This window comes from Ambystoma mexicanum, chromosome 4q (assembly GCF_040938575.1).
Source record: "Ambystoma mexicanum isolate Mex_15411 chromosome 4q, UKY_AmexF1_1, whole genome shotgun sequence".
Classification (NCBI taxonomy): domain Eukaryota; kingdom Metazoa; phylum Chordata; class Amphibia; order Caudata; family Ambystomatidae; genus Ambystoma; species Ambystoma mexicanum.
In genome coordinates, this window is record NC_090928.1 from 1,271,793,008 (window position 1) to 1,271,816,732 (window position 23,725).

A 23,725-nucleotide genomic window follows, 5' to 3' on the forward strand; every position below is an offset into this window, starting at 1 on the left:
CATAGTATACATATTTTCTGATTCACCTAATTTTGTGGTATTAAATAAGAAAACAGCCAGGTCTGCTCCATGTTGCACAGCCATGTGGCAATTTTCTACCATTTCCGTAAACAGCATAACAGTTATGAATATGTAATTAATTACCCTTATTCCTAATTTTAGCCTACACCTTTTCACCAACGCTCACATTTGGAAAATGTTCAGATCAGCTAGAAACACATCTTAGATGGCCATTACAGTTCACTGAGTCGTAGGTGGATGAAATATATATCTCCAAAATTGCCTGGAAATTTCCTAAAGAAATGGTACATAAATGAAGAAAAAGGGAAAAAGGCCTAAATGATAATGGCCCTTTTAAATTAATGGTGAATCTTCATGTGGGACAAATGGCAATTATCCTGCCTTTAGGCCATATGGTCTCACTGGGCTCACCTGTAACCAGAGTTTTTTCTTTATCAGTCTCTTTTGAAGTGGGTTACCTGTTTGAGTTTTAGGTTCCCTTAATTGAATTGTCTTCACAGCTCCCCTCTTTACACCTACTGTCTACATTGTGGTCATACATCAGACAGGCGAAACGGTCCCGCAGAGAGAGCCAGCCTAAAGAATACTTGGCTTTCCACACCTTCCAGAGCAAGCCACATTTTATTGAAGTTAACACTAGGATTCGAGTCTTGCAGTGTTGAAGTTCCTTGTGACATGTGTCCAACAGCCAGCAAGAGGGTTTGCCTCTGGCCTACAGAACCTTTCCCATGGAAAACAAAGTGGCTTTTCAAATGCCACTGGTATTTTGTATGCAAAACATATAATATACATTCTGTCAACACGCACCATGTCTTTTTCCCTGACATTCTTCCTGTTAGCAGTGGTACAATTTTCACATTTAAACTGCAAATACACATGCCTAGCTGTTTTTGGGGTTGGTGTTAAAATATTCGCTTTTCAGGGGAAAGGGACCTTTAGTTTGGAACCTTTTCAATGCACCCCACACGTGGCTCAACCATTTTGGAGTATATGGTGCTCCAAAAGGTGTTGTGTAGTAAAATGCAAAAGAGCATGCAAAAAAGTTTAATTAAAAAATAAAGTAGAAAATATCCCCTTCCACCAGTCCATCTTGGACACATCACGGAAGTAAGCATAACTGAAAGGGATTTAAAGTATCTCTACCACACTTTACTGTATGGTAATGCGTGCCGTGTAAAACAAACAATGGCATTTGTAATGTGGGTTAGAGTCATCCTGTGCACATAGGGACTGGACTGATCATTGCCCTCAAAACAGATGAGATAGGCAAGGTAAGTAAAGCAAAACAGCTTGACTTGCCTCTAAAAATCGGGAAAGGTTCAATAAATAGCAAAAGGTTAGGAGGTTTCAGAGTTTTCTATGGAAGCAAAGCTGCAAAAAGAAACTCTAGTCCATCACTTGGTACTACGCTCTCCATTCAGTTTTTTTCCTATACTTGTAACCAACACCTCTACAGACTTCTGAGCACTCTACTTCACTTTCCACCTTGTCTCTAAGGCCAGAATCACACTTCCTGACTTCACCCAAACACCACTCACTCACCTTTTAAACCCGTCCCCTCCTGGTTCTCAGGTTCCTCCCCCTTGTATTAGTTCCTTTCTTCACCTGACCGTTTGCGCCTATCTAATCCAAGGTTTTCCCCGTCTGATTTAACCTTGTGATGGTAATTCCCTCATGTGCCTCTAGGATAGGATCAGCTCTGGCATGCCCCTTGGAAGGCTGCCTACCTTGGTTCAGGATGGTTCCCTGTATCCCTCCCATGCCCTCGAGAATGTCATCCCTCAAGCCCTTTCACAATATACAGTGGCATCATGGCAGTAGAGCTGGACTAGAGGACAGAAGGTGAAAGGACTGGGAAGAATGAAGTTGTGTACAAGAGGGAGAGACAAATGTAGTTGGAGAGATTAAAGTCATAGCTTCCATTGATCCTACAACTTGCATCACTTTCTGTCTCCTTACTTTTTTTGCTGAAAATACTTTTGCCTTGAATCTAATTCTTACATTATCTTTATCCCTGTGTTTCAATTCTAGTTATGTACTGCATTAATGGATTTGCTTTTCTTTGCTTTGGTGAACTTCAAGCAGGGAAGCTGGTGTTGATGTCAGTGATTCCATCCTCCCTGCGTGTGTACTGTAAATTTAGAATGTGAGTTTCCTAAGCATGATGTGTGTTTTATTTTTACTTAATCCATTCGGTTCCTTTTAGGCTCCAGCGTTGAAGTTAAAGAAGACAAGTGCTGGGAAAAGGTGGAAGTCTCTTCTAATCCCCATCGGGCCAACAAGTTGACTGATCGAAACCCAAAATCCTATTGGGAGTCCAACGGTACCACCAGTTCCCATTATATCAACATCTATATGCACCGGGGAGTGGTGATCAGGTGTGTGCGTGTGATTGGTGAAGGGCAAGGATATGCACCTAGCTTGCTTTGGGAGGGAAGAGAATTGTTTTCTAGAAGGGAATGGAGAAAACCATTGTTACCTGGATGTTAAGATCTGTCGGAGGGGGATTCTTTTTGATCCTATAGATAAAGAGTTCAGACTTGCTAGTAGCCTAGTCATATGGGAATTACAGAAAAGCGGAAGTAAAATTCACAGGAAATGCATCTCCGATATTACTTCTTTTGATAGTCTCTGAATTCTCATAGTCTGCAGACATATTGAGCAACCGTAGGTTTACGTTGCACAAACATGAATGTCCCTCTAGAAAAGCCTCTTTTCTCCAGCATGAGGTCGTGCATGGGATTCACATGCTCATGAATATTCCCCATCGTCAGGCTGTGAATCCTCAGTAAAAGAAAAAACATTTTCACTTAAACTGTATTTCTCCTCTAAACCAGTCACTGTACTCTGGGTCATATTGCCCCCATCCAATGACAGTCCTCTCCCTAAGCCCCTCCTCTGGCAGCCATCTTCAGATTTTTACCGCACGGTTCAGTGTTGAGAGTGCTTGAGTTTGCTCTCTGAGCCATTTGTTCCTTTTTTGTGTTTTTTAGACGGAATAAAGTTCTATTTTTGTTTCAGTTGATCTCAGTGTCCCTCAAGGGCAAAGATTCTAGAAGGCCATCGGGCCTAATTTGCGCCCTCCGACCATGACCGAGGAGAAGGAGGGGGAAGATCCCTCTTCAGGCCCTGCACCAAATGTGGGCTATGGAACTTGTTTGTGGAGGACAAGCACCTACAATGCCTCTATTGCCTACACTCGGACCACAAGGAGGTGGAGTGTGAAATTTGCCTCAGGTTCTCTTTGCCTTGGTGAAGACAACAAGGGACATGCACAAAAGACTGGCGACGTGGCTCTACGCTAAGGCCTCTGGCCTGTGCTCCAAGCAGGGTCATGCCTCACCCAGGACCGGCCGGTCTGAGGAGCAGTCTTCTAAGTCCTTTGAGAGCGCTTCATCCGTGGGTGCCCAAGAGAAGGCCAAGAACCGCAAAGAGTCCACCGGGTTTGCAGTGCAAGCGGGTCCCAAGGTGGGTAGGACACATTCTGACATCTCCATCTGCCTCCGTTGCCAGCCGGCAATCAAGCTCCTCCTCGAATAGTAAGTCATCTACCGCGGCTAAACTTCGTGAGAAATCCGAGAAGCCGCGGACGGAGGAGAAGGCCGAACAGCCCCAGCAGGCTAAATGGGCACAGGCTAAGACTTTGTCGGTGATGGAGTTGGAGACTGCTACTGACCCTGCAAAGGTACATTTCAGAAGGTGTCCCTACCCCCAAGGCGTGACACCACTGCACTGACTTTGGCAAAGTCTACTGGCACATCAGAAGGGGGCAAACCTGCTCAGGCCCCGGTTCTCAAGCCTCCTCTTGGGGGAATGAGGTGTCATGGAGCCATGGAGTCTCGTCCACAGACGACAAAGACCAGGAGTCCTTTCACACGGTCCACGAAGATGTTGAAGAGGAGGAGGACGACGACGGCGCATGGCCTAGTTTTCCTATTTCACCTTCTTAGCCGAGGGACATTTCCTTGGATATTCTGTCGACCCTGCACACCTTGGTGTCAGAGATCCTGATGAGGATGCCTCCAGCTCCGGCACCTGGGTACCCCAGGCCCCTGATCAGCCTCCAGCAAAGAAGAGGTATAGTCATCTGACACCCCCATTTCAACCTCCGCCACCACCTCGGTTACCTCCCCCTCACCCGCAGCAGACATGGGGACAGATATGGCTACGACGGGCAACAACAAGGATATCGTCGCAGCGGACAATTCCCCACATTTGGATGCTCCACATAGGGTGTCTCCACCGGATGAGGTGGGGATCATTCCACTCCATGATCTCAAGAGCCTCCGAGCTATTCCGGCTAGCCCCCGAGGAAACCAAGAAGGAGCGCCTCTGGTTCAAGAAGCCTGAGGCCAAGAGAAAGTCGTTCATGGTGCTACCCCTTCTGGATGACGTTTGAGAAGAGGGCCTGGCCCTCCTGAAGAACCCTTGCACGGTTCCAGCCAAACCCCATAGGCTGGAGAAGAAATATCAAGTACCGGACTCCGCACCCAACTGCCTGAGGTCGCAGCAATCGCCATATTCAGTGGTATCGGCGGCCGCGAGGAAACAGTCGGCCAACCCTTCCTTTTCTTAGGTCCCTCCGGATAGTGAGGTGAAGAGGATGGACACCATGGAAAGGAAGGTGATTTACACCGCAACGTCCACTACCAAGGAGACCAACGCACTGATGATCCTAGCCAGGTACGATAGGGAGTTGTGGTACAAGCTGGGGCCTATTCTGGAGTTCCTCCCCGACGATAAGAAGTTGGAGGCAATCTCTCTTCTCCAGGAAGGGGAGGTAGCATCTGATAACGCCATCACGGTGGAATTGGACGTTGCCAACACAGGGTGCCGGCAAGTGGGCAACAGCGTCTCCCTTCATCGCCAAAGCTGGATGAAGGCCACAAATATCCGCCAAGAGGTCCAAGCAAAGGTGCTGGACATGGGTTTTGATGGAGGTAACCTATTTTGGAAGGTAGTCGGAGTCCCTCCAGGCCATCAAAGCGGATACAGAGACGGCACGTTTCTTGGGCGCCCTCCAGCAGCACTGCTCTTCTTTTCGCTCCTCCATGGGAAAGTCGAGCAGGTCTTGAAAAGGTTTCTCCACATCATACCATCAGCCTTCTAGATCCACAACTCGGGAAGCTTAGAGGCTGTTCCTAGGCCTTATGGTAGTGGAGGACCGCGTTGCCATCGCCCGCAGGGTAGGATGGTGCCGCCGAAGCAAGCCTGGACTGGCCGGGACCCCACTCGTGCACCCCGTTTGGAGGCTAGCTAACGAGGTTCGTCAGCAAGTGGAGAAACATCACCACACACAGATGCTGAACGCTCTCACCCAAGGACATACCCTGGAGTTTAAACACAGGTGTCCGTGGATCCCTCCAGGTGCCCGTCAGGAGCGCTCATCCCTCAGCTCCTGGAAGGGGTACGGGCCATGCTGCGAAAAGGGGCGATAGAGCTAGTTCCCCAGTGACTCTGGGGCTCCATAGTCTATTCCAGATACTTTCTGGTCAGAAAGAAGACTGGGGTGGGGGGGTACGAGGGTCATCCTAGACCTAGGACGTCTGAACAAATACCTCAAGTCCCAGAAATTCGGGATGGTCATGGTGCAACACGTGCTCGGCCAACTGGAAAGAGAATGCTTGCAGGGACAGCACTACCAGTTCAAAGCCCTACCATTTGGCTTGTTAGCCCCCCAGAGTGTTCACGAAATGCCTAGTACCAGTGGTGGCCTATCTACGCCTACAGGGTATACATATATACCCGTACCTGGCTGATTCACGCCTGCTCGCGGGAGCTTGAAGGAGGACACATGGAGGCAGCCGTCTGGCTACTAACAGATCTGGGTTTCTCTGTCAACTATCCAAAGTCCTGCTTAACGCCATCACAGAACGAGCTTTTCCTAGGTGCCAGAGTCAATACAGTGTTTTGCTTGGTGTCATCCTCGGAGGAGAGGATAGCAGCCATTCTAGGCAAGGTGCAGCGGCTGTCTACTACCTCGTCCTGCTCTGCAGGTTGCAGATGCGACCCCCACCAGCAATTCTGGACGCCCGCAGGATACAGGTGTCCGCAAGCTTCACGTACAAGCTATCTCTCAATTACGAGTTCCGTCGGGCTATAGTATGGTGGGGTGTTCGCTCCAACATCGCCCAAGGCATACAATTTCAGAGCTTGCCATACTAGGAGACGGTCACCACAGACGCCTCCCTAGAGGGATGGGCAGCGCACACCGACGTCTGCACGCCTGTGGCTGCCGGAGTAGAAGAATGTTCACATAAACATCCTCGAGCTACGGGCAGTTTCCTGGGCCCTCAAGTCGTTCCTCCCGTCTCTGAAAGGCATGGTGGTGAGGATCTTCACCGACAACACCACCACCATATTTCACATCAGGAAGCAGGGGGCACTCAATCCCCTGCGCTCTCCAAGAAGCGCAGGACTTGTGGCGCTGGGCTGTCGGAAAGGGAATGTTCCTAGTCCCTATCCACCTGGCCGGAGTCAAGAACACCATCACAGACTTCCTCAGCAGGGAACTGCGCTCCTGCCACGAATTGGAACTTTGTCAAGATCAGGTGAACTGCCTGTTAGTCCAGTGGGGTAGGCCCCAGATAGATCTTCTGAACTCCAAGTGCCAAAAGTTTTTCAGCAGGTTCCACCAGCCGAGGAGACCTGGGGATGCGGTCTCCTTACTGTGGGAATGGCTGTTCCTGTACGCGTCGCCCCGCTCCCATTCATTCTCCTTCTCCTGCTACGAGTCTTCCACGCACTCAGACTGTGTCGGTGCTAGATGATGCTCATCGCCCCGGTGTGGCCGAGGCAGATTTGGTATCCGGACCTTCTCAGTCTGTCAGCGTCGTCTCCAGTCAAGCTGCCTGTGGTGCTGGATCTTCTTACTAGAGGAGGCGGGCAATCCTTCATCACGACCGAGGATCGCTGAACCTGATGGCTTGGCTCCTGCAGCCCTAGAGTTTGGCAGATATGAGTTAGCTGAGGACTGCAGGACCAGGGCGTTGTCGACTTTGAAGTGCTACGGTCACAAGTGAAGCTTATCGCTACGTGGTGCCGGTCTCAGAAGATTACCCCTCTTGAGGGTCACTGCGCTACAGGTTCTTCCATACTTGCTATTCTTGGCCAAGGCCGGACTAGCGCAAGCCTCCATCAAGGTGCATCTGGCGGCTATCTCCCGCTACATCAGGCCTCCAGGAAGATCTTCACTTTGGTCTCACTGACTAGTCAATGAGTTCCTCAAAGGACTTTTTCTATCTTTCCCGCTGGTGAAAGCTCCTGCCCCAGCGTAGGAACTGAACGTGATTCTGACAAGGCTCATGGGCGCACCCTTCGAGCCTATACATCAGGCCCCTCGTAAGTTCATCTTGTTGAAAACGGCTTTCATGGTGGCCATCACCTCAGCCAGAAGGGTAGGTGAGATCCAGGCCCTATCCTGCAAGCAACCATACCTGACGTTCCACGATTCGAGGGGGGGTGCTGCGGACGCACCCCTCTTTCACGCCGAAAGGTCAGTAGGAGTTCCACCTAAACTAGCCGTTTGATGTTACCCGTTTTTTTTCCTGAAGCCTTCGTCACCGGTTGAAAGGGCTTTGCACTCGCTGGATGTTATTCGTGACACACACACAGTTTTCCTAAGACTTCACCACTGTTCGTGAACTTTGGTCCTGTGAACCATGGGAAGGCCTTCTCCAAGGCTTCCATCTCAAGGTGGCTCTCCGGCTGCATCACGCACTGTCATTGGTTGGCAAACAGACTGCCAAGAGCCCACTACACCAGAGCGATCGCGGTGACTACGGCATTCTTGTCTGGTGTGCCCCTGCTGGACATCTGCAGAGCTGCTACATGGAGGTCCACGTACACCTTCACAAAGTTCCCCTGCATCGACAGGGGTTGCAGGGAGTAGTTCATAGTCAGCCATGCAGTGCTACGCAACCTGTTCTCTTGAGGCGAGTCTGTTCCAGAGGTAAGAGTGAATTGCTTCTGTTGAGCTATGCCACCTCCTGTGGTTGTGTGATGTTGTACTGCTATCTATTTGTTATTCTTGAGCATGTGAATCCATGCCAGACCCCATGCTGGAGAAGGAACAAGTTACTTAACTGTAACTATTGTTCTTCAGCATGGGTCTGGCATGGATTCACATGCGAACCCTCCCTCCGACCCCTCTGCGGCTCTTTGGTCATACTGCCACTTTACGTGCTTACCAAATCTGAAGATGGCTGCCAGAAGAGGGACTTAGGTAGAGGACTGTCATTGGATGGGGGCAGTATGACCCACAGGACAGTGATTTGTTTAGAGGAGTGTTAGGGAGAATTCTCAGAAATGTACTAATTCCCTTCTACCTTAGAGACCCCCAGCTCTTTTGCTGGACTTTAGGACTTTTAATTTCTAACCTTGTCAGAGCGAGAACCTTTTTCCCACTCTCTAATGTATTTTTCTGTGATTTGGACTTTTTTTTTTTACTTTGAAGTCTGATAGACATCTTTGCATAGGCATCATCTTTGCATTGACACAAAGCACCCTCAGTTGATTGACACAGGGAAGTCTCGTAGATTTCCCCAAGCTTTAAAAATCTTCTCTTGGTGGAACTGTTTCCAAGAGCAGTGAAGTGAAATTGACTTTACTTACATTTTGTAACTTTCTAGACCCAGCACACACTATCTTACAATAGGGTGCTGGAGGGGTTACTTAGTCTATTTTCTCATGTAACAATTTTATGTTACCCTTTCTACAATTAATGGCTGTTGGCAGTGGTTTACGTTTTACTACCATAGTATGTTTTTACCGCGGGCTACTTTCGCAGCTACAGTAAGGCACCTAAGGGTGCCCATTTTGTGAAAATGGCCCTGGTCTTGTTTTTTCGCCATTTCTTGCTGGAAAGGTCCTGCTTGAGATTTACTCTGCGCGCCAAACCAGGTTTGGTCCCTTTGATCGTTTTGTCTTTGGCGGGATTCACAAGTGAAGCCTGCCTCTGGCTCCAGTATGTCTGGCAGGGGCACGAAGTGAGGGAGATGCCCAAAAGTCCCTGTACTTAATCCCCTTAGTTACAGGAATGCACCCAAAGGTGATTGGCCTGCTAGCTGTCCGGCAAGGACAGCCACCCTGCTGTGTGATTGACAGCTAGGCTGGAATGAATGGGAGAAACCTGCATAAAAGGCAAGGCGTTTGGCTTGGAAGGCAGAGTCGACCACTGAACAAAGGGATCTGAAGAACTTGGAAGAGATGCCTGCTGCAACTCCTGGACCGTTGTTTTGCCTGGTGAAGCCCTGCTGCTGTGCTGAAGCTCCGAATTCGTTTCCACTCGAGAATCCCTTCAAGGACGACTTCTCCCCTTGAGTTGGTGGGACCAATCAACTCCAAAGTGAACTCGTCTGGACATTCTCACGGAGCTGGCTGTACTCCTGCCGCCGCTGCTGCTGGAACCGAAGTGCCAGGGAGAGGAACACCAAATCGAGTGGATCGCTTTTAAGTCAGACCTGAGCGCTAGGAAGATCCTCCGGACTTCCCTGAAGCAGGACTGACCAAGCCTGAGCCACCTCAACAGAGTGCTGGACCCCAGATGCGAGGAAAGTCTGAAGTGGTATCCGAGAACTGCAGTGTTGCTATTTGCTGTCAGACGCGAGGAGCTGAAACACTGAAGTGCCTCTGAATTGAAGTTTGCCCATTGCTGCTGCTGACCTTCCCATTGCAGTGCAGGAGTCCCCAGACGTCCTCCCTCTTGTCCCCACGACTGAGGCCCAGGAACAAAAGTATCTGCAGAGCTGTACAGGAACAGAAGCCAGCTGTAACCGTTTCTTCTAACCAAAGTTACTCTAAAGTCTGAGAGAAACTTGCCTCTTGTGGTGTAGCCTTACTTGTTCTCAGTTGCGACATGTCTTGGTTAACCTTGCAGAGTTGCTGGCATCTTTGCCCCTCACAAGCCTCCCAGCTTGTGGTCCTTCAAGTGAATCTTATTTCTACAAACTTTTCTAAAAACATTGTGTAAGACTTTTACTTACCTGCCAAGAAGATCTTCAGCTCCCCTAGACTTTGTTCAACTAACATTGACTGTCCTGGCTCCCTGAGAGACTCTTCTACCTCTGACTTTGTGCTTTTGCCTTTTCCCCAGGAAAGGGTTAATTTACTTTGCATTGGAGGGTTTTAAAAGTACTTACCAGTTTATGAATTATTTGTTAACCTTTGTTTTATTCCCATCTAACTCTTTGCACCCAAACTCAGTATTGCTCTAAACGTACCAGTGATAAATCAATGTCCACAGTGTCCTAGCTATTTAAGTCACCTGAGGGTTTAGGAAGTGTCTGTGCCATCGCTAATGGGTATCATCTGATTTAGAGAAACAGAGTGTGTTTTGAAGTGTATTATAATTATTACATATCTTGCTCCTTTCTGAAGAAGGCTTATATAACTGACTTAAATACATTAATAATTGTTTAATCAAGAAACCTAGGGTATACATGTTTATTTGAATAACTGTCACTGTGAAACTCTGTGTTACAGCCCTACTGCTCACATTGACCCCTCTTGAGAATAAGCCTGGCTGTTCAGCCACACTACCAACCTGTGTAGTACAGACATTACCAAAGGTTGGGTTCCTATTGCCAGGAGGTCAAGGTTGCTGTAGTCTTCCAAAGTATACTGCACCCAATCTTGCCGAACAAGGAGAAATACAGTTTTTAAGTGAGTGTCTCCCCACCATATCATGTACAGAAGACTTCTCCTCTCACTCTCTTTACCATTAATAATCTAACTTTTCACACCTCAACCTTATATTGTCTGTTCCGCTTTGCTCTGATGAGAATCTTTCTTGTCTGGCGAGTGTCATTTGGGAGCTGGATACCTCCTCTCATTTTGGAACAGAGCCACCTTGCTTTGTATTTATATTTAGATGTACTTTTGTTTGAACTCCGAAGTATATCTCAAGCTTTTTTCAAACTGTCAATCAATTCAAGTGTGTTGTGCCATTATATAATTCTGCCATATCCTCCTAAGTCTCCTCTGAGTGATGGACATCCTGAAGGGCCCTGTTCACACATTGCAGACACAGCCTTAACAATTATACACACGCTTTGTATATCACCATAAAGGGGAGGGCAGGCTTCCTACTAGCAAACGCAGCATTGGTCTGCAGTGCAAACTGCATCTGCGTTTGACCCCAACAAAAATTATGATAAAGTGCTCTGGCAATCTCCATTAACTGCTTCTGAAACACTTCTCCTGAGTGAGTAACAAACATTCTTTTTGGACTCGCTCAATTCCCATCATGTCCAATCTGTGGGCACACTCCCTCTCTAACGGATAGCTCTTCCTGCAGATTCCTCATCTCAGAAATGCCCCCACATAGCAGAATGGACTCTGAAAATGTGTCATTTGAACTCTGCATTGATGCTGTCTGGATGTTCACACCAGATGAGATGTACTCTGCCGAAAGCTTTCATTTTTGGAGTTCCTTTTACAATTTCTGTGCATTCCCTAAATATTTTGCTGGCTTTCTTGATTTTTAGACACTGTTTTCTACCAGTGAGACTTCTACTTGAGGTCAGCCTGCAGTTGCAATGTATTTTTGATGTGATGCCCTTAATAGCCCATTTTACTACGAGTGCAGGGGAGCTGGTTCTGCACCCCGTTTTGTTCCAGAGTGCATTATCACACTCAAAATGTGTGTCGGTAGTAGACAGATGTCGGATATGTTTTGTATTTAGCTACACCATTTTAGATGTTTTAGTAGCCAAATGCCCACATAGGCTGTCCGTTTGGAAACATTGCCAATTTATTTTGTCTGTCTGTGTTTGAATGGGCCACTGGGAATTGTCAAATTGGTTGTTGCTGTTCTACCTCTGTAAACTCTAGACAGAGCCGCATCTGCAATCCTCTGTGACTGCTGTCCTGTACATCGCAATCCATATCTGTCAGGATGCTTCAGCCTATGGTGTGAGGATGGTAGTGGGAGAAAGCTGTGGTCCCTGTCAGGTCTGCTATGAGACACAGACACAAGCTTTGCTGTGGGAGACTGAGCATGACATATATAATAAACCACGCTAGCAAAGGAGCACGTTAAAAAGGTGTTGCAGGCTTCAGTGAAGCTTGTCAAAAATCCTTACGGTTGACAAGAAATAAACCGGGACAATAAAAAAAGTCAGAAAAAAAACAAGGGATTTTCTAGGCTAACAGTAACTTCAGTTAACCATTTTGTTGAAAGAAGAGCACCATTATGCAAACACAGTAAGTAGGCAGCTCCAATTTAGGGCATACGCTTAACCAAAGGATTTCCTTTTTTAGATGCTTTACTTGCTCTGTATTTGGAGAGAGCACCTGCTTCCTTCCAGGGTATTTATAAACTCAATGAGTCCTTTCCTAATGGTTTGTTAATCCTGATATTTTGTACTATAATGGGAGTGATCGGTAGGATGATGACAATGTGGAAGAGACAGATCTCTGTGACACTGCCAGCATCTGCAAGGGCTCTCAATGACGCTGTGAGCTCTACATCGCAAGGGCTCTCAGTGATACTGCTAGCAATATATCTGCATGGGCTTTCAGTGACACTGCCAGCTGTACATCTACAAGAGCTTTGTGACACTGCCAGCTATACATCTGCAGGGGCTGTGTGACACTGTCGGCTATACATCTGCAGGGGCTCTCTGTGACACTGCCAGCTATACATCTACAAGGATTCTCTGTGACACTGTCGGCTATACACCTACAAGGGCTCTCGTTGACACTGCCAGCTATCCATCTACAAGGTCTCTCGTGACACTGCCAGCTATACAGCCACAGGAGATTGTGACAGCTATACATCTGCAGGGGCTCTCTGTGACACTGCCAGCTATACATCTACAAGGGCTCTCGGTGACACTGGCAGCTCTATATCTACAAGGGCTCTCGCTGATACTGCTAGCTATACAGCCACAAGAACTCTGTGACACTGCCAGCTATACATCTTCAAGGACTCTCGGTGACACTGGCAGCTATACATCTCCACATCTACAAGGGCTCTGTCACACTGCTAGCCATACAGCTGCACGGTCTCTCGGTGACGCTGTATCACGGGCAAAGAGGGCAATAAATGCATATATATGTGTGTCAGAGTCCACACTGTAGTTTCGAAGTAGTTCGGGAGGCAATACTTAGCATTTAACAGGGACCGGTCGATACTCCCATTTTTCTTGGAGCAATTTGCCCAAAAGGCTGCTTTTGTCGCGAAACGGCCTCTCGGGGAACTGCGCATGCGTTTACTGCGCATGGAGTAAGTGGGCTGATCTTGGCGGCAGCGCTGTCAGGTTAGGAGGCCGTTTGTGTAGGGGTAGGTGTGTATATATATATATATATGTGTGTGTATGGGGTACGTGTGTGTGTGTGTGTATGTCGGGAGTGGGGTGGGGATGGGAGGGGGTCAACCACTGAGCAACCGACTGTACCTAGGGTGAGAGAACTGGGTTTGCGTGGGTGTCCGCGCATTGGGAATGGCAGTGGAATGGGCCCTTGAAAGGGAAAGATGTTTCCCCGCAGCGCTGAAATCTCACCAGGGTAACCAGGCTTTGATGAAATTGGCCAGCGGAGAAACTGCATAGATCCAAGACAGGGTACATACCAGGCTGATCTTTATGGAAACAGGTGGTAACGGGAACTGTAGGGGTAGGAGCTGTCTGAAAGAAAAGTGACAGCAAAAGAAGAAAGGCAAATATACTGGGTAACGTGGATTGATCAAAATAAGGGATGTACTCAATTATGATCAGGGATCTCCAACGAGATTAGGGAAAGCTTTTGGGATTGGTACCAACAGATTACTTGTGGGGTTTAATCAAAGGCCCAAACAAACAAAACGGAAGGGGGCCAGCTAAAAATAAAATGTAATCAAAGTGCAGTTTTGAAAGGCGCATCACATAGCTGGCTGAGAGGTAAATGCACCATTTTCACCGAAACTTCCACCCATCAAAAGGTGGTGTACTATGATGACGCGGACCCACTTTTCAGCATAAAAACGAACACCAGATAATTAAAAATATATTTTCTGAAAGACTGAAATAAACTGCCCTGTACCTTCAGCTGTCATATTTAAAAAACAATGCTGTGTGAAAAGAAAGAAGAAATCTACTGATGCAAAAGCATAAATGCAGCATGCAAGTACATTTCAGCCAATGACAATCCGTGGGTCTATGGGCAGAATTCGCAAATGACTTCCCACAATGCAAGCCTTGTTTTCCTCTGGATCTGGAGAGGGATTCCTTTGAAGCTCTTGTATCGTAGCTATTTACAACTGAAATAAAGTGTGGCCCTCCCTTAATGGTGTTCAAAACAGACCTCCCCTATTGCCAGTCTGTGAAGGCTCATGATATGAAATGATTGGTTATTTATAACAGGCCTAATACCCTGAGGTTTCTAAGCGCGGACCCGAGGATATAAACCTTTGTGCTCCGTGTCGCCTTGCTTCCAAGGCGAACACATTGCCCCTGAATTATCCTCCCATTTCTTTGCATGGCAAATGGCCTAGCCAGTCCATGACTGAAATGTAGGGAGGAGCTGTGTAAACAGGGGCTCCAATCAAGGGAAGCTGAACTGAGAATTACAAGAAAATAGGTTTTCATATCGAAAGGGTGGTCAACTTCAGATAACAGGACAGAATGCCAGATGTTGGCATGGGTAGTCGGTGCATCTCGACTATTTACGACCTGCAGCCTACCTACTTCAAACAACAATGCGGCTAATGGCATTCATCCTGGCCTTAAAACCAGTCCAAGAGAGGTAAGATTTGCATACATATGAAGATTTCCCATTATTTTAAATGGACTATCATAACTGATGAATTTTCTCAGCAACCACAAGCCGCACTGCATCCATTTGTGTCATTTTAAATATAATTTCAAGGTGATTTTGTTGAAATAAAATGTATTCACATGCGACTTATGGAAATGGAATAGCAAGCTAAAATGTGCTTCCGGCTGCTGTGAAAATGTCCCGAATTTAAGAATTGCGAGGTGTTGGGGGAGTAAAATTAGGCATTTGGAGAGTAAATTGCATGTTCATAACTATTATTTTTTTTGTATAAACGGCAAGAAAATCACCTCACACCCATGCAACATAGTACAAACCCGGCTGTCGTTTTATTAAATTACCCATGATTAGGTGAAGCGATGTGTGTGCTTGTTTGTATGTTCGGGGTTGGCTCCAGCCCCATAACAGTTGGTGGGCTGAGATGTTACACCGTCTGATAATTAAATTTCACCAATTGACGATTATATGAATTTTCAAAAATACTAAGTTATGACACAATAAAACATACACAAGGCTATAGCAGACCCCTACGTGCATGTCAGCTACAAACCCGGGGAACTCAGGGTGGTACTGCTAGTATATTTTATCGCACTTACTAGTGAATTATGAGGTTTTGCCATTTAGCTACTTGCTGGCTAAAGTGGCCACAAAAAAGAGTGAATTTCAGAGTTGAAATATTTCTGTTCTAGACTCCAGAACCAATCTTTAGACAGGGGATGGGCTTGGGGATTGGAGAGCAATTTAAAGGACCAATCAAAGGTGCAAGAATTCTTGCAGGGCATAGTCCAATATTGAAATCCTGATGTTATGTAAAGTGGATACACTATGAGAGAAGAGGAGAGCTGCTACAAATTACCAACAGAAAGAGCTGCAAAAATATTACCAGACTAGACTACGGGGAGACTAGAAAAGCAGTGGCTGTGGTTCTTCACTGGTGCCAGAGAGAGAGAAGTGCTATGGGATCCTATTGACTGAAGTGCTGGCTAGAATCTTGTTTTTCCCCTACAAGCAAAGCTGCTCAGTCTGAGTGCCAAGCCCATGGATTTCCAAAAGTAAGTAGATTGTCCAACAAAAGATCAGCAGGGGATCTATTTAACTAACCCATTCCCTTTCATTGGTGGGTTCTTTCCCATTAGTGGGTGGGGGGCAAACTGTGTAGATCCATAGCCTATTTGACTGAATATAAATTTAATTCCCCTTTAGCAAATCACTGAGGGGTAATTTTTGTTAAAGCTCATTCCCAGTGAATGCTGAAAACTTTAGCCTGAAATGTAATTGGGTAATCCTATTTTTCCTGTTGGCACCGACTTCATTAAGGAAGAGGGGTGTCCTTGTCTCTAAACTAAAACAAATCCCTAATCTTCCAACTTCCCCCACACAGGCCTTTAAGTGGAGGGGGGTGTGAAAATCCAAAATTCCCAAATCATCCCCATTTTACCGTCCCTAAACTAAACAAATTTCTGAACTGTCCTCCCTCCCTAGATCTGGATTATGAATAGAAGGGTGCTGCATGTAATTGATGCTTGGATTTTTGGGGCTAGCGGAGGAGTGCTTGCAAAAGTGAGAACTCCTGTATCCACCATTGTAAACCAAACTGCTAGCCTTTTTAAGTTGGCAGGAAAATCAAAATTGCACTGCATATATAAATTGATTTTGTTCATTGACCAGTGTTGATTATTCTTTGAATTGAAATCTGTATAAAGTATTGTGATTTGTGATTTCCAAACCAACTATCTAAAAAGAAGTTTAATTGTGAGCCACAAAGAAGGTGGCGTGTGTAGTTTTAGTGCCATCTCCATTACCTATAATTCAACTAAATATAATTCTGAGGCTTGTGGAATCTGCTTAGATCACATGCTGTGCATAGGCCGACATCTAGTGGAAGCTACGGAGTATTACAGTTTGTTTTTCGAAACTCGAAAATGGGCGTCGACACAGGGCGTGCCAGTAATACTATCCCTAGTGTGACATCCACTGTACCCATGATCCCTCACGCGTCTAGAACCCTCAAATTGTTTTTTTCCGCCATACTGGTCGGAAGTATCCCGCGGAGTTCCCTGGCCTTAGCCATAATTTTGCAAAAATACATATTTCCCTGTTTTCTACATCCCAACGTCGAGTCACCGAAGTTCGACACTCGACGCCGACCGGAGAAGAAAACAACCGTTGAGAGCTGCACGACGGACTTGAGCCTTGGAAGGCCTCTGGCCTCGGCCCCTACAAGTAGGGAGAGTGGGGGGTGGTACATGCTCAACACCCTATATTTCTATCTATATATATATATGATACAGTTCTTATATATTCCTACACACACTATCGCGTTGCCACAGGGTGCGTATGGAGGGTACCCCTTTCCAATTTTGCCCTAAATGCAACCGCAAGTACCCTTGGGTTGACACACGCTACCTGTAACCTCTGCTTGCCAAGGGACCACCCCGAGGCAAATTGTAGAGCGTGTAGTCGGTTCGATTAAACGTTGGGCCCACCACACCAGGCAACGAGAGGCCATGGAAGCGGAGGGCGCCTTCAGTGATGGCAGCGACAGCATCCTATCGGACGGCGAGGGCAACGTGGCGTCGAGACAGCCAAGCGCAAGTCCCCGAGCTTGGAAGGTTGTCCGGTAGGGCAGCTATGGGGAACACCCCGGCGACACAAGCGCTACCCACGACACATCCACTAAGCACTCGAGGTCCAACCAAAATTCGGCTTGCGTGTCGAGTTCTTGGAAAGAGGCACGCAGAGAACAGTCCACCGAATCGGTGTCCTCTGGGTGTTCTCGATCAAGATTGCCGCATGACACCAGGCAACCATCCACTGTTGCCAAGAGTGCCTCGCTCCCTAAAGTAACGGAGGTTCGATCGTCGGGAGACAAAGACGACCTCCATCCCCAGGCCGCACTCCAGGAGTTGGCGTCAGCAGACCCCGGGACCGCTGCTCCGGTGCCCCGACCTCCACTCGCTAAGGAAAGGGACACCACCCCTGAATCTTGACGCCAGACGTCGAAGAGCTCCGAAAAGGTGAAGACACCGGGGAAGCACTCTTCCAGTCACGGGGAGGGGGGAAAACAGCAGAAAAAGCATTCTCAGCTTTCATCTGCACCACAGACACATAAGGACAAGTCACAATCTTCTGAATAGATAGCCAAGACCCCTGCACAAGGGCATAGGTCCAGTCAGGAAAGGAAACGCTCCCAGGAGAGGTCAATCCCCAGTTCTAAGGAATGGTCAAATGAGGATATAGACAGTCATGTCTAGAATGTCATCCCTAGCAGACTTCTATGCCAAGAATCCACAACACTTCCTCGCCTATAACCCTGACGGGGCAACCCCCTCAGGGTCTAAGGACCCGCAACCACCTGGTAAAAAACTCGAGTTGAGGCGCCAACGCAAAGTAGGTCTTCTGACCCTTACCACGTGCAGCCATACTCTCTATATGATGAGGATCCATCATTTAACGAGGATCCAGAATTGGCCTCGTTGGATGTCCATACTGGAATGGATTACTGTGGGGATGACTAGGCCCAAGAGGAGGACGAAGATGACGCAGAAGTCTACAGAGTAGACTCCCCAGTAGACAAGGAACCTCTGGTTACCGACTCTCCTGTCGACAACCAACCTCTCTTAAATGAGGTTTCATCTAGAGCGGCTGAACACATCTGCATAGATACGCAGGGAGCACAGGAGGAGAGGGACTTTGCCAAGGAACTAGTGGGAGAGAAGAGACCTGTTGCCCAGGCCATCCCTGTTCTCAAGTCAATACAAAGGAGAATAGACCCTTCCCTTCCCTTCTCAATCCCAATCTCACCAGGACAGTAAACCCCAGGATTGAAAAACTGTTCAGGGCAGTCCAATCAGACCCACTCTACATAAGGGGGCAACTGAAGCCGGACTCCCTGGTAGTGACTAATACCCGGAATAGGGCAGGAACACCCTTATCTTCTGAAGCTCCCCCCGACAAGGAGAGCAAGAAGGAAGGTAGCCTCCACTGCCGCCTACCAGGCAAGGATTGCCAACTCCACCACCCTACTGGCGAGTTACAACTGTCATCAGTGGGAAGAAGTTGCGGCACTCATTGACTCCGCCCCAGAACCTTTAAAAATCCAGTTGGCGCAGGTTGCGTCGGAGGGAAGAGCTGTGTCCGGTTGCATCCTTAAGGCAGCCTTTGATGCCGCGGATAACGCCGGCAGACTGATAGCAGAGAGTACTGTTATCAAAAGACATGCTTGGTTACGACAATCTGGGTTTAGACCCGAGACACAAGCATCTCTAATAGACAAACCGGTGGAGCACGATCTACTGTTTGGTAAGGCGTTTGGTAAGGCGGTAGAGGATGATGAATACGAGACTCAAATCCCTGGGCCAGTTAACTAACAAAACCCCCAATCAAAGAGGGAATGGCAATTTTCGTCGCCCATGTGGCCAAAACTCACAAAGAGGCTCCAACTATTCCCAGGGGCAGGGTACACCATGGAATAATAACAACAACCAGCAGTCTACCCAAGGTTATGGCAGGGGTAACAAGAAGGGACTTGGTAAGGGTAGAGGCAGCCCCAATGGAGGCGGAAGCACGCCTCCAGCAAAACAGTGACGTTCCGTTCAGGGTCCCTTCTCACGCATCCCCAGTAGGGGGACGCATTACCAACTTCACCCAAGCTTGGGAAGGGATCGCATCAGACAGATACTGCATAGAACTGTTAGAGCTTCCCCGAAACCACCCTCCACGTCAAAAAGTACATTCATTAGACCCCCAGAAGATCCTCCTCGAAGAGATCGCCAATCTTCTAGCAAAGGAAGCGATAGAACACGTCCCGGGACACCAGGTAAACAAGGGTATTTATTCAACTTACTTCCTTGTGCCAAAAAAAATTTGACAATGCGCCCAGTATTGGATTTACGGCCTGCAAACAAGTATGTCAAGCCCCAAAAGTTTCGCATGACTACTCTCCAAGAGGTAATCCCCCCCCCCTAAAAAAGGGGGATTACATGGCAACATTGGACATGAAAGATGCCTATTTTCATATTTCCATGTTCCCAGCGCACAGAAGATTCTTGCGCTTCAAGGCGGACAGTCAGCACTACCAGTTCAAGGTACTGCCCTTCGGTATAGACTCGGCTCCAAGGGTATTCACCAAGGTACTGGCGGTGGCGGCGGCACACCTACGCAGGGAGGCAATCCCAGTGTACCCTTACCTGGACGACTGGCTCGTCACAGGGGAGACCCCAGTAATTTGCAGATCAAATATTCAAAGAACTTTCGACCTCCTCTTCGAATTGGGTTTCTCCATAAATGAGAAAAAGTCAAGTCTGGTGCCAAGCACCTCCAAACAGTTCCTAGGAGCTGTCCTAAACACACAAGAAGGGTTGGCCTTTCCATCAGAGGAAAGAATTTGGAATCTAATGCTGTAAATTCCGCTATATCAGGCCGGTCGCCAGATAACGGTGCACAAAGCGATGCGTTTGCTGGGCATGATGGCGTCATGTATTTACCTGGTCCCCCACGCGCGCCTGCACATGAGTCTCATGCGAGAATGGTTGGTGAAACAGTGGTCTCAGGCAAGTGGTCAGTGGGACGATCTAGTGGTCGTTTTGCCAACACTTGTACGAAGTCTTCACTGGTGGACAAGAGAAAACCTGTCAAAGGGGAAACCCTTTTACGATCCCGAGATACAGGCTGTAGTCACAACAGACTCATCCCTGTCAGGGTGGGGAGTACACCTTCTCCACCACACAGCTCAGGGTCTCTGGTCTCACTCAGTGGCCAAGAATCATATCGGTCTGCTAGAACTTCTGGCAGTATTCAGAGCTCTTCAAGTGTTCGAGCCCTACCTGTTAAACCTGTCAGTGCAGATCCTGACAGAAAGCACAACTGCAATGTTTTACCTGAACAAGCAAGGAGGGACTCGTTCACCAAATCTGTCCAAGCTTGCCCAGAAAATGTGGATATGGGCACTCAGACGGAACATCTTCCTGTCATCTCAACATGTTCCAGGGGATCTCAATTCTCTGGCGGACGCTTTGAGCAGGGATCCCCTCCCACAAGAACACGAATGGTGTCTACACAGAGAAATCGTAGAAGATCTCTTCTCTCATTGGGGTTTCCCCACTATAGACCTATTCGCCACAAGCGAAAACAGACAGTGCCCATGATTCGCATCCAGGTTCCCCCAACCAGACTCCTAGGGCAACGCCCTGTGGATGAACTGGTCAGGGATGTTTGCGTACGCTTTTCCATCAACCCCCCTCATCAGGAAGGTGGTCAACAAGATGCACAGGGAATTGATGACGCTCGTCCTAGTTGCACCCATGTGGGCGAGGCAACCGTGGTTCCCACACTTATGCAGACTAGCGGTGTGCGAAGCCATCAAGCTCCTGTGCTGGTACAACCTACTGTCCCAGCACCAAGGTCAGACAGTACATCCTCAACCCAACTCAATGAACCTGGCAGCATGGCTCCTGAGGTCAGAGTTTGGACATCTCAATTTACCTCAGAGATGTATTGACATCCCAAAAGAATCTAGGAAGCCAAACACGAGGTATTGCTACTTTGACAAATGGAAGAGATTTGTTATCTGGTGCCAGAATAAGCAAATCAACCCAGTTGATTGCACTCCTTCCACTATAGTCACCTACATGCTGGACGCAGGGTTGGTATTTAATTCACTGAAGGTGCACCTGGCAGCTCTGTCCACCTAGCATAACAAAGTATTGTGGTGCAAAGTACCAGGGGGTAAAGCCTTCATGGAAGGAGTAAAGAGACTTCACCCTCCAATTTCTAACCCACCACCAGGGTGGGACCTTAATGTAGTGCTTGCTAAACTTATGGGCCCTCCTTTCGAGCCCATGCATAAGAGCAGTCTCAAACACCTGACATATAAAACTGCCTTCTTGGTAGCCATTACGTCTATAAGAAGGGTCAGTGAAATTCAGGCTCTGTAAGTGCAGGACCCTTTCTTTACTGTCCATAAGGATAAACTGGTTTTACGAACACACCCTAGGTTCTCACCTAAGTTTATTTCCAAATTCCACGTGAACCAGTCCATCGAGCTTCCGGCTTTCTTCCAAGACCCACAAATCTCGGCTGAGGTGTAACTACACACCCTAGATGTGCGTAGGGTGGTCCTATACTATGTAAACAAAACCAGACAGCTGAGGACAACTGTTTGTCTCCGTAGCTACAGGCAAAGAGGGAGATCACGTTTCTGAAGGTGCCATCTCTAAGTGGATTATAAACTGTATCCAGCTGTTAACCTCCCTTTCTGAAAAAACTCTGCCTTTCACGCCAAGAGCCCACTCTACAAGAGGCATTGGGGCCACTCTGGCTTTTATTTCAAATGCACCCCTTGACACCATTTGCAAAGCAGCTACCTGGAGCTCTATTCACACTTTTGCTCAGCACTACTGCCTTGATACCCATTCCAAGACAGATACTCAAGTGGGACAAGCGGTTCAAAGACATTTATTTGCTCATGACCCTTCTCACATCCCACCTCGTTCTTACACTGCTCGCTAATCTATGCACAGGATGTGATCTAAGCAGATTCCACAAGCCTCAGAAGGGATACCTTACTCACCGTAATCGTATTTCTGATGCTTGTATCTGCTTAGAATCAGATGCGACCCGCTCTTCCTCCTCTCTGAGAGAAGGCGCATGGATGCTTATAGTCTTATCTTTCTATCTGCTTGGATGATCTGTACTTGCGCTACTCCTCATGCTACCTCATGTCAGAAAAAATGCAATCTGAGGGTCCTTGATGCGTGAGGGATCATGGGTACAGTGGACGTCACACTAGGGATAGTATTACTGGCACGCCCTGTGTCGACACCCATTATCGAGTTTCGAAAAACAAACTGTAATACTCGGCAGCTTCCACTAGATGTCGGCCTATGCACAGCATGTGAATCTAAGCAGATACAAGCATCAGAAATATGATTACGGTGAGTAATGTATCCCATATATTTATTGTGTTCCGGCCCGGATCCAAGGGACATGATTTCAGTCTGAAATGGGGCTGAACAAAGAATCCATTAAACAGTGTATTATGCAACACTTAGATTGGGGAGGGAAGGAACGCCCCATGTTGAGGGTGGACTCTCAATAAACAATTAAGCTCTTAATCAGGCAGCGACATCCTGAGTAGGACGTGCTGATGAGATAGTTGTACTCAGTGTAAGGGTAAAGCTGGACCCCATTTACTGAGACAGGTAAGAGTTCAACAAACTAGACTAAGACAACAGAAGTCGTTGCCTTATCTGATCTTAAGAGACCATCCCGGGGGGGGTCACACTGCATACAGATACAGCGCTGAGACACAACAGTCGACCAATTTGTAATCACGACGGAAAAGCAGAGTGGATATAACTAACCAAGTACCAGATAGGCAGAGAAAAGAAGCAAAGAGCAGAAACTGTAGATTGAAGCTATACAGGCACCCGTGTATGCTGGCATAGAGGAAATCATGGACCAAGAATCAGAACAGGTATCTGGGACTTGGGCAAGGAAAGTTGCCAGACATAAACATGGAAACCTAGCAGTCGAGGAATATCACAAAACATAAAGTATTTGTCAGAAAAGGCAGTAGGTCACTGCCAACTCTGTGAATGCATGTCTCCGGAACTCAGTGAACCATTAACAGACACGACAAGGAGTTGCTGCAGACTCAGCGAATGTGTGGTTTAGAAAACTAAGTACACTAAAGAGCAGGTACGTAAACTATGTACAGAAGTCTAGTAAGACCAAAGCAGAATCGAGCCATCGGTGCACACCATGGTTTGTAAAACTCTTGTTATGTATAATAATAAAAGTTATATTTAAATGAATTTCAGAAACTTCAGGGTGCGAGGGAGGTACAAATGACCCTGGCACAGAGGTTAAGTTTTTACAAAAGGCAGCAGGTGTCCCAGCCTGCGGCGCACTCCCGTCTCCAGCAAACAACTGTACTGGGAAATCAGTC

At 47.5% G+C, this 23,725-nt stretch overlaps 1 protein-coding gene across 3 annotated transcripts in view; it reads left to right on the forward strand.

Moving 5' to 3' along the window:
- The window catches only part of LOC138468363 (cullin-9-like), a 1,322,368-nt gene that overhangs the window by 657,410 nt on the left and 641,233 nt on the right, over positions 1 to 23,725 (forward strand). For all 3 annotated transcript variants that reach the window (XM_069608895.1, XM_069608893.1, XM_069608894.1), the window contains one exon: positions 2,228 to 2,399. In XM_069608895.1, coding sequence (XP_069464996.1) covers positions 2,228 to 2,399 — 172 coding nt within the window. The remainder of the gene's footprint in view (positions 1 to 2,227; positions 2,400 to 23,725) is intronic.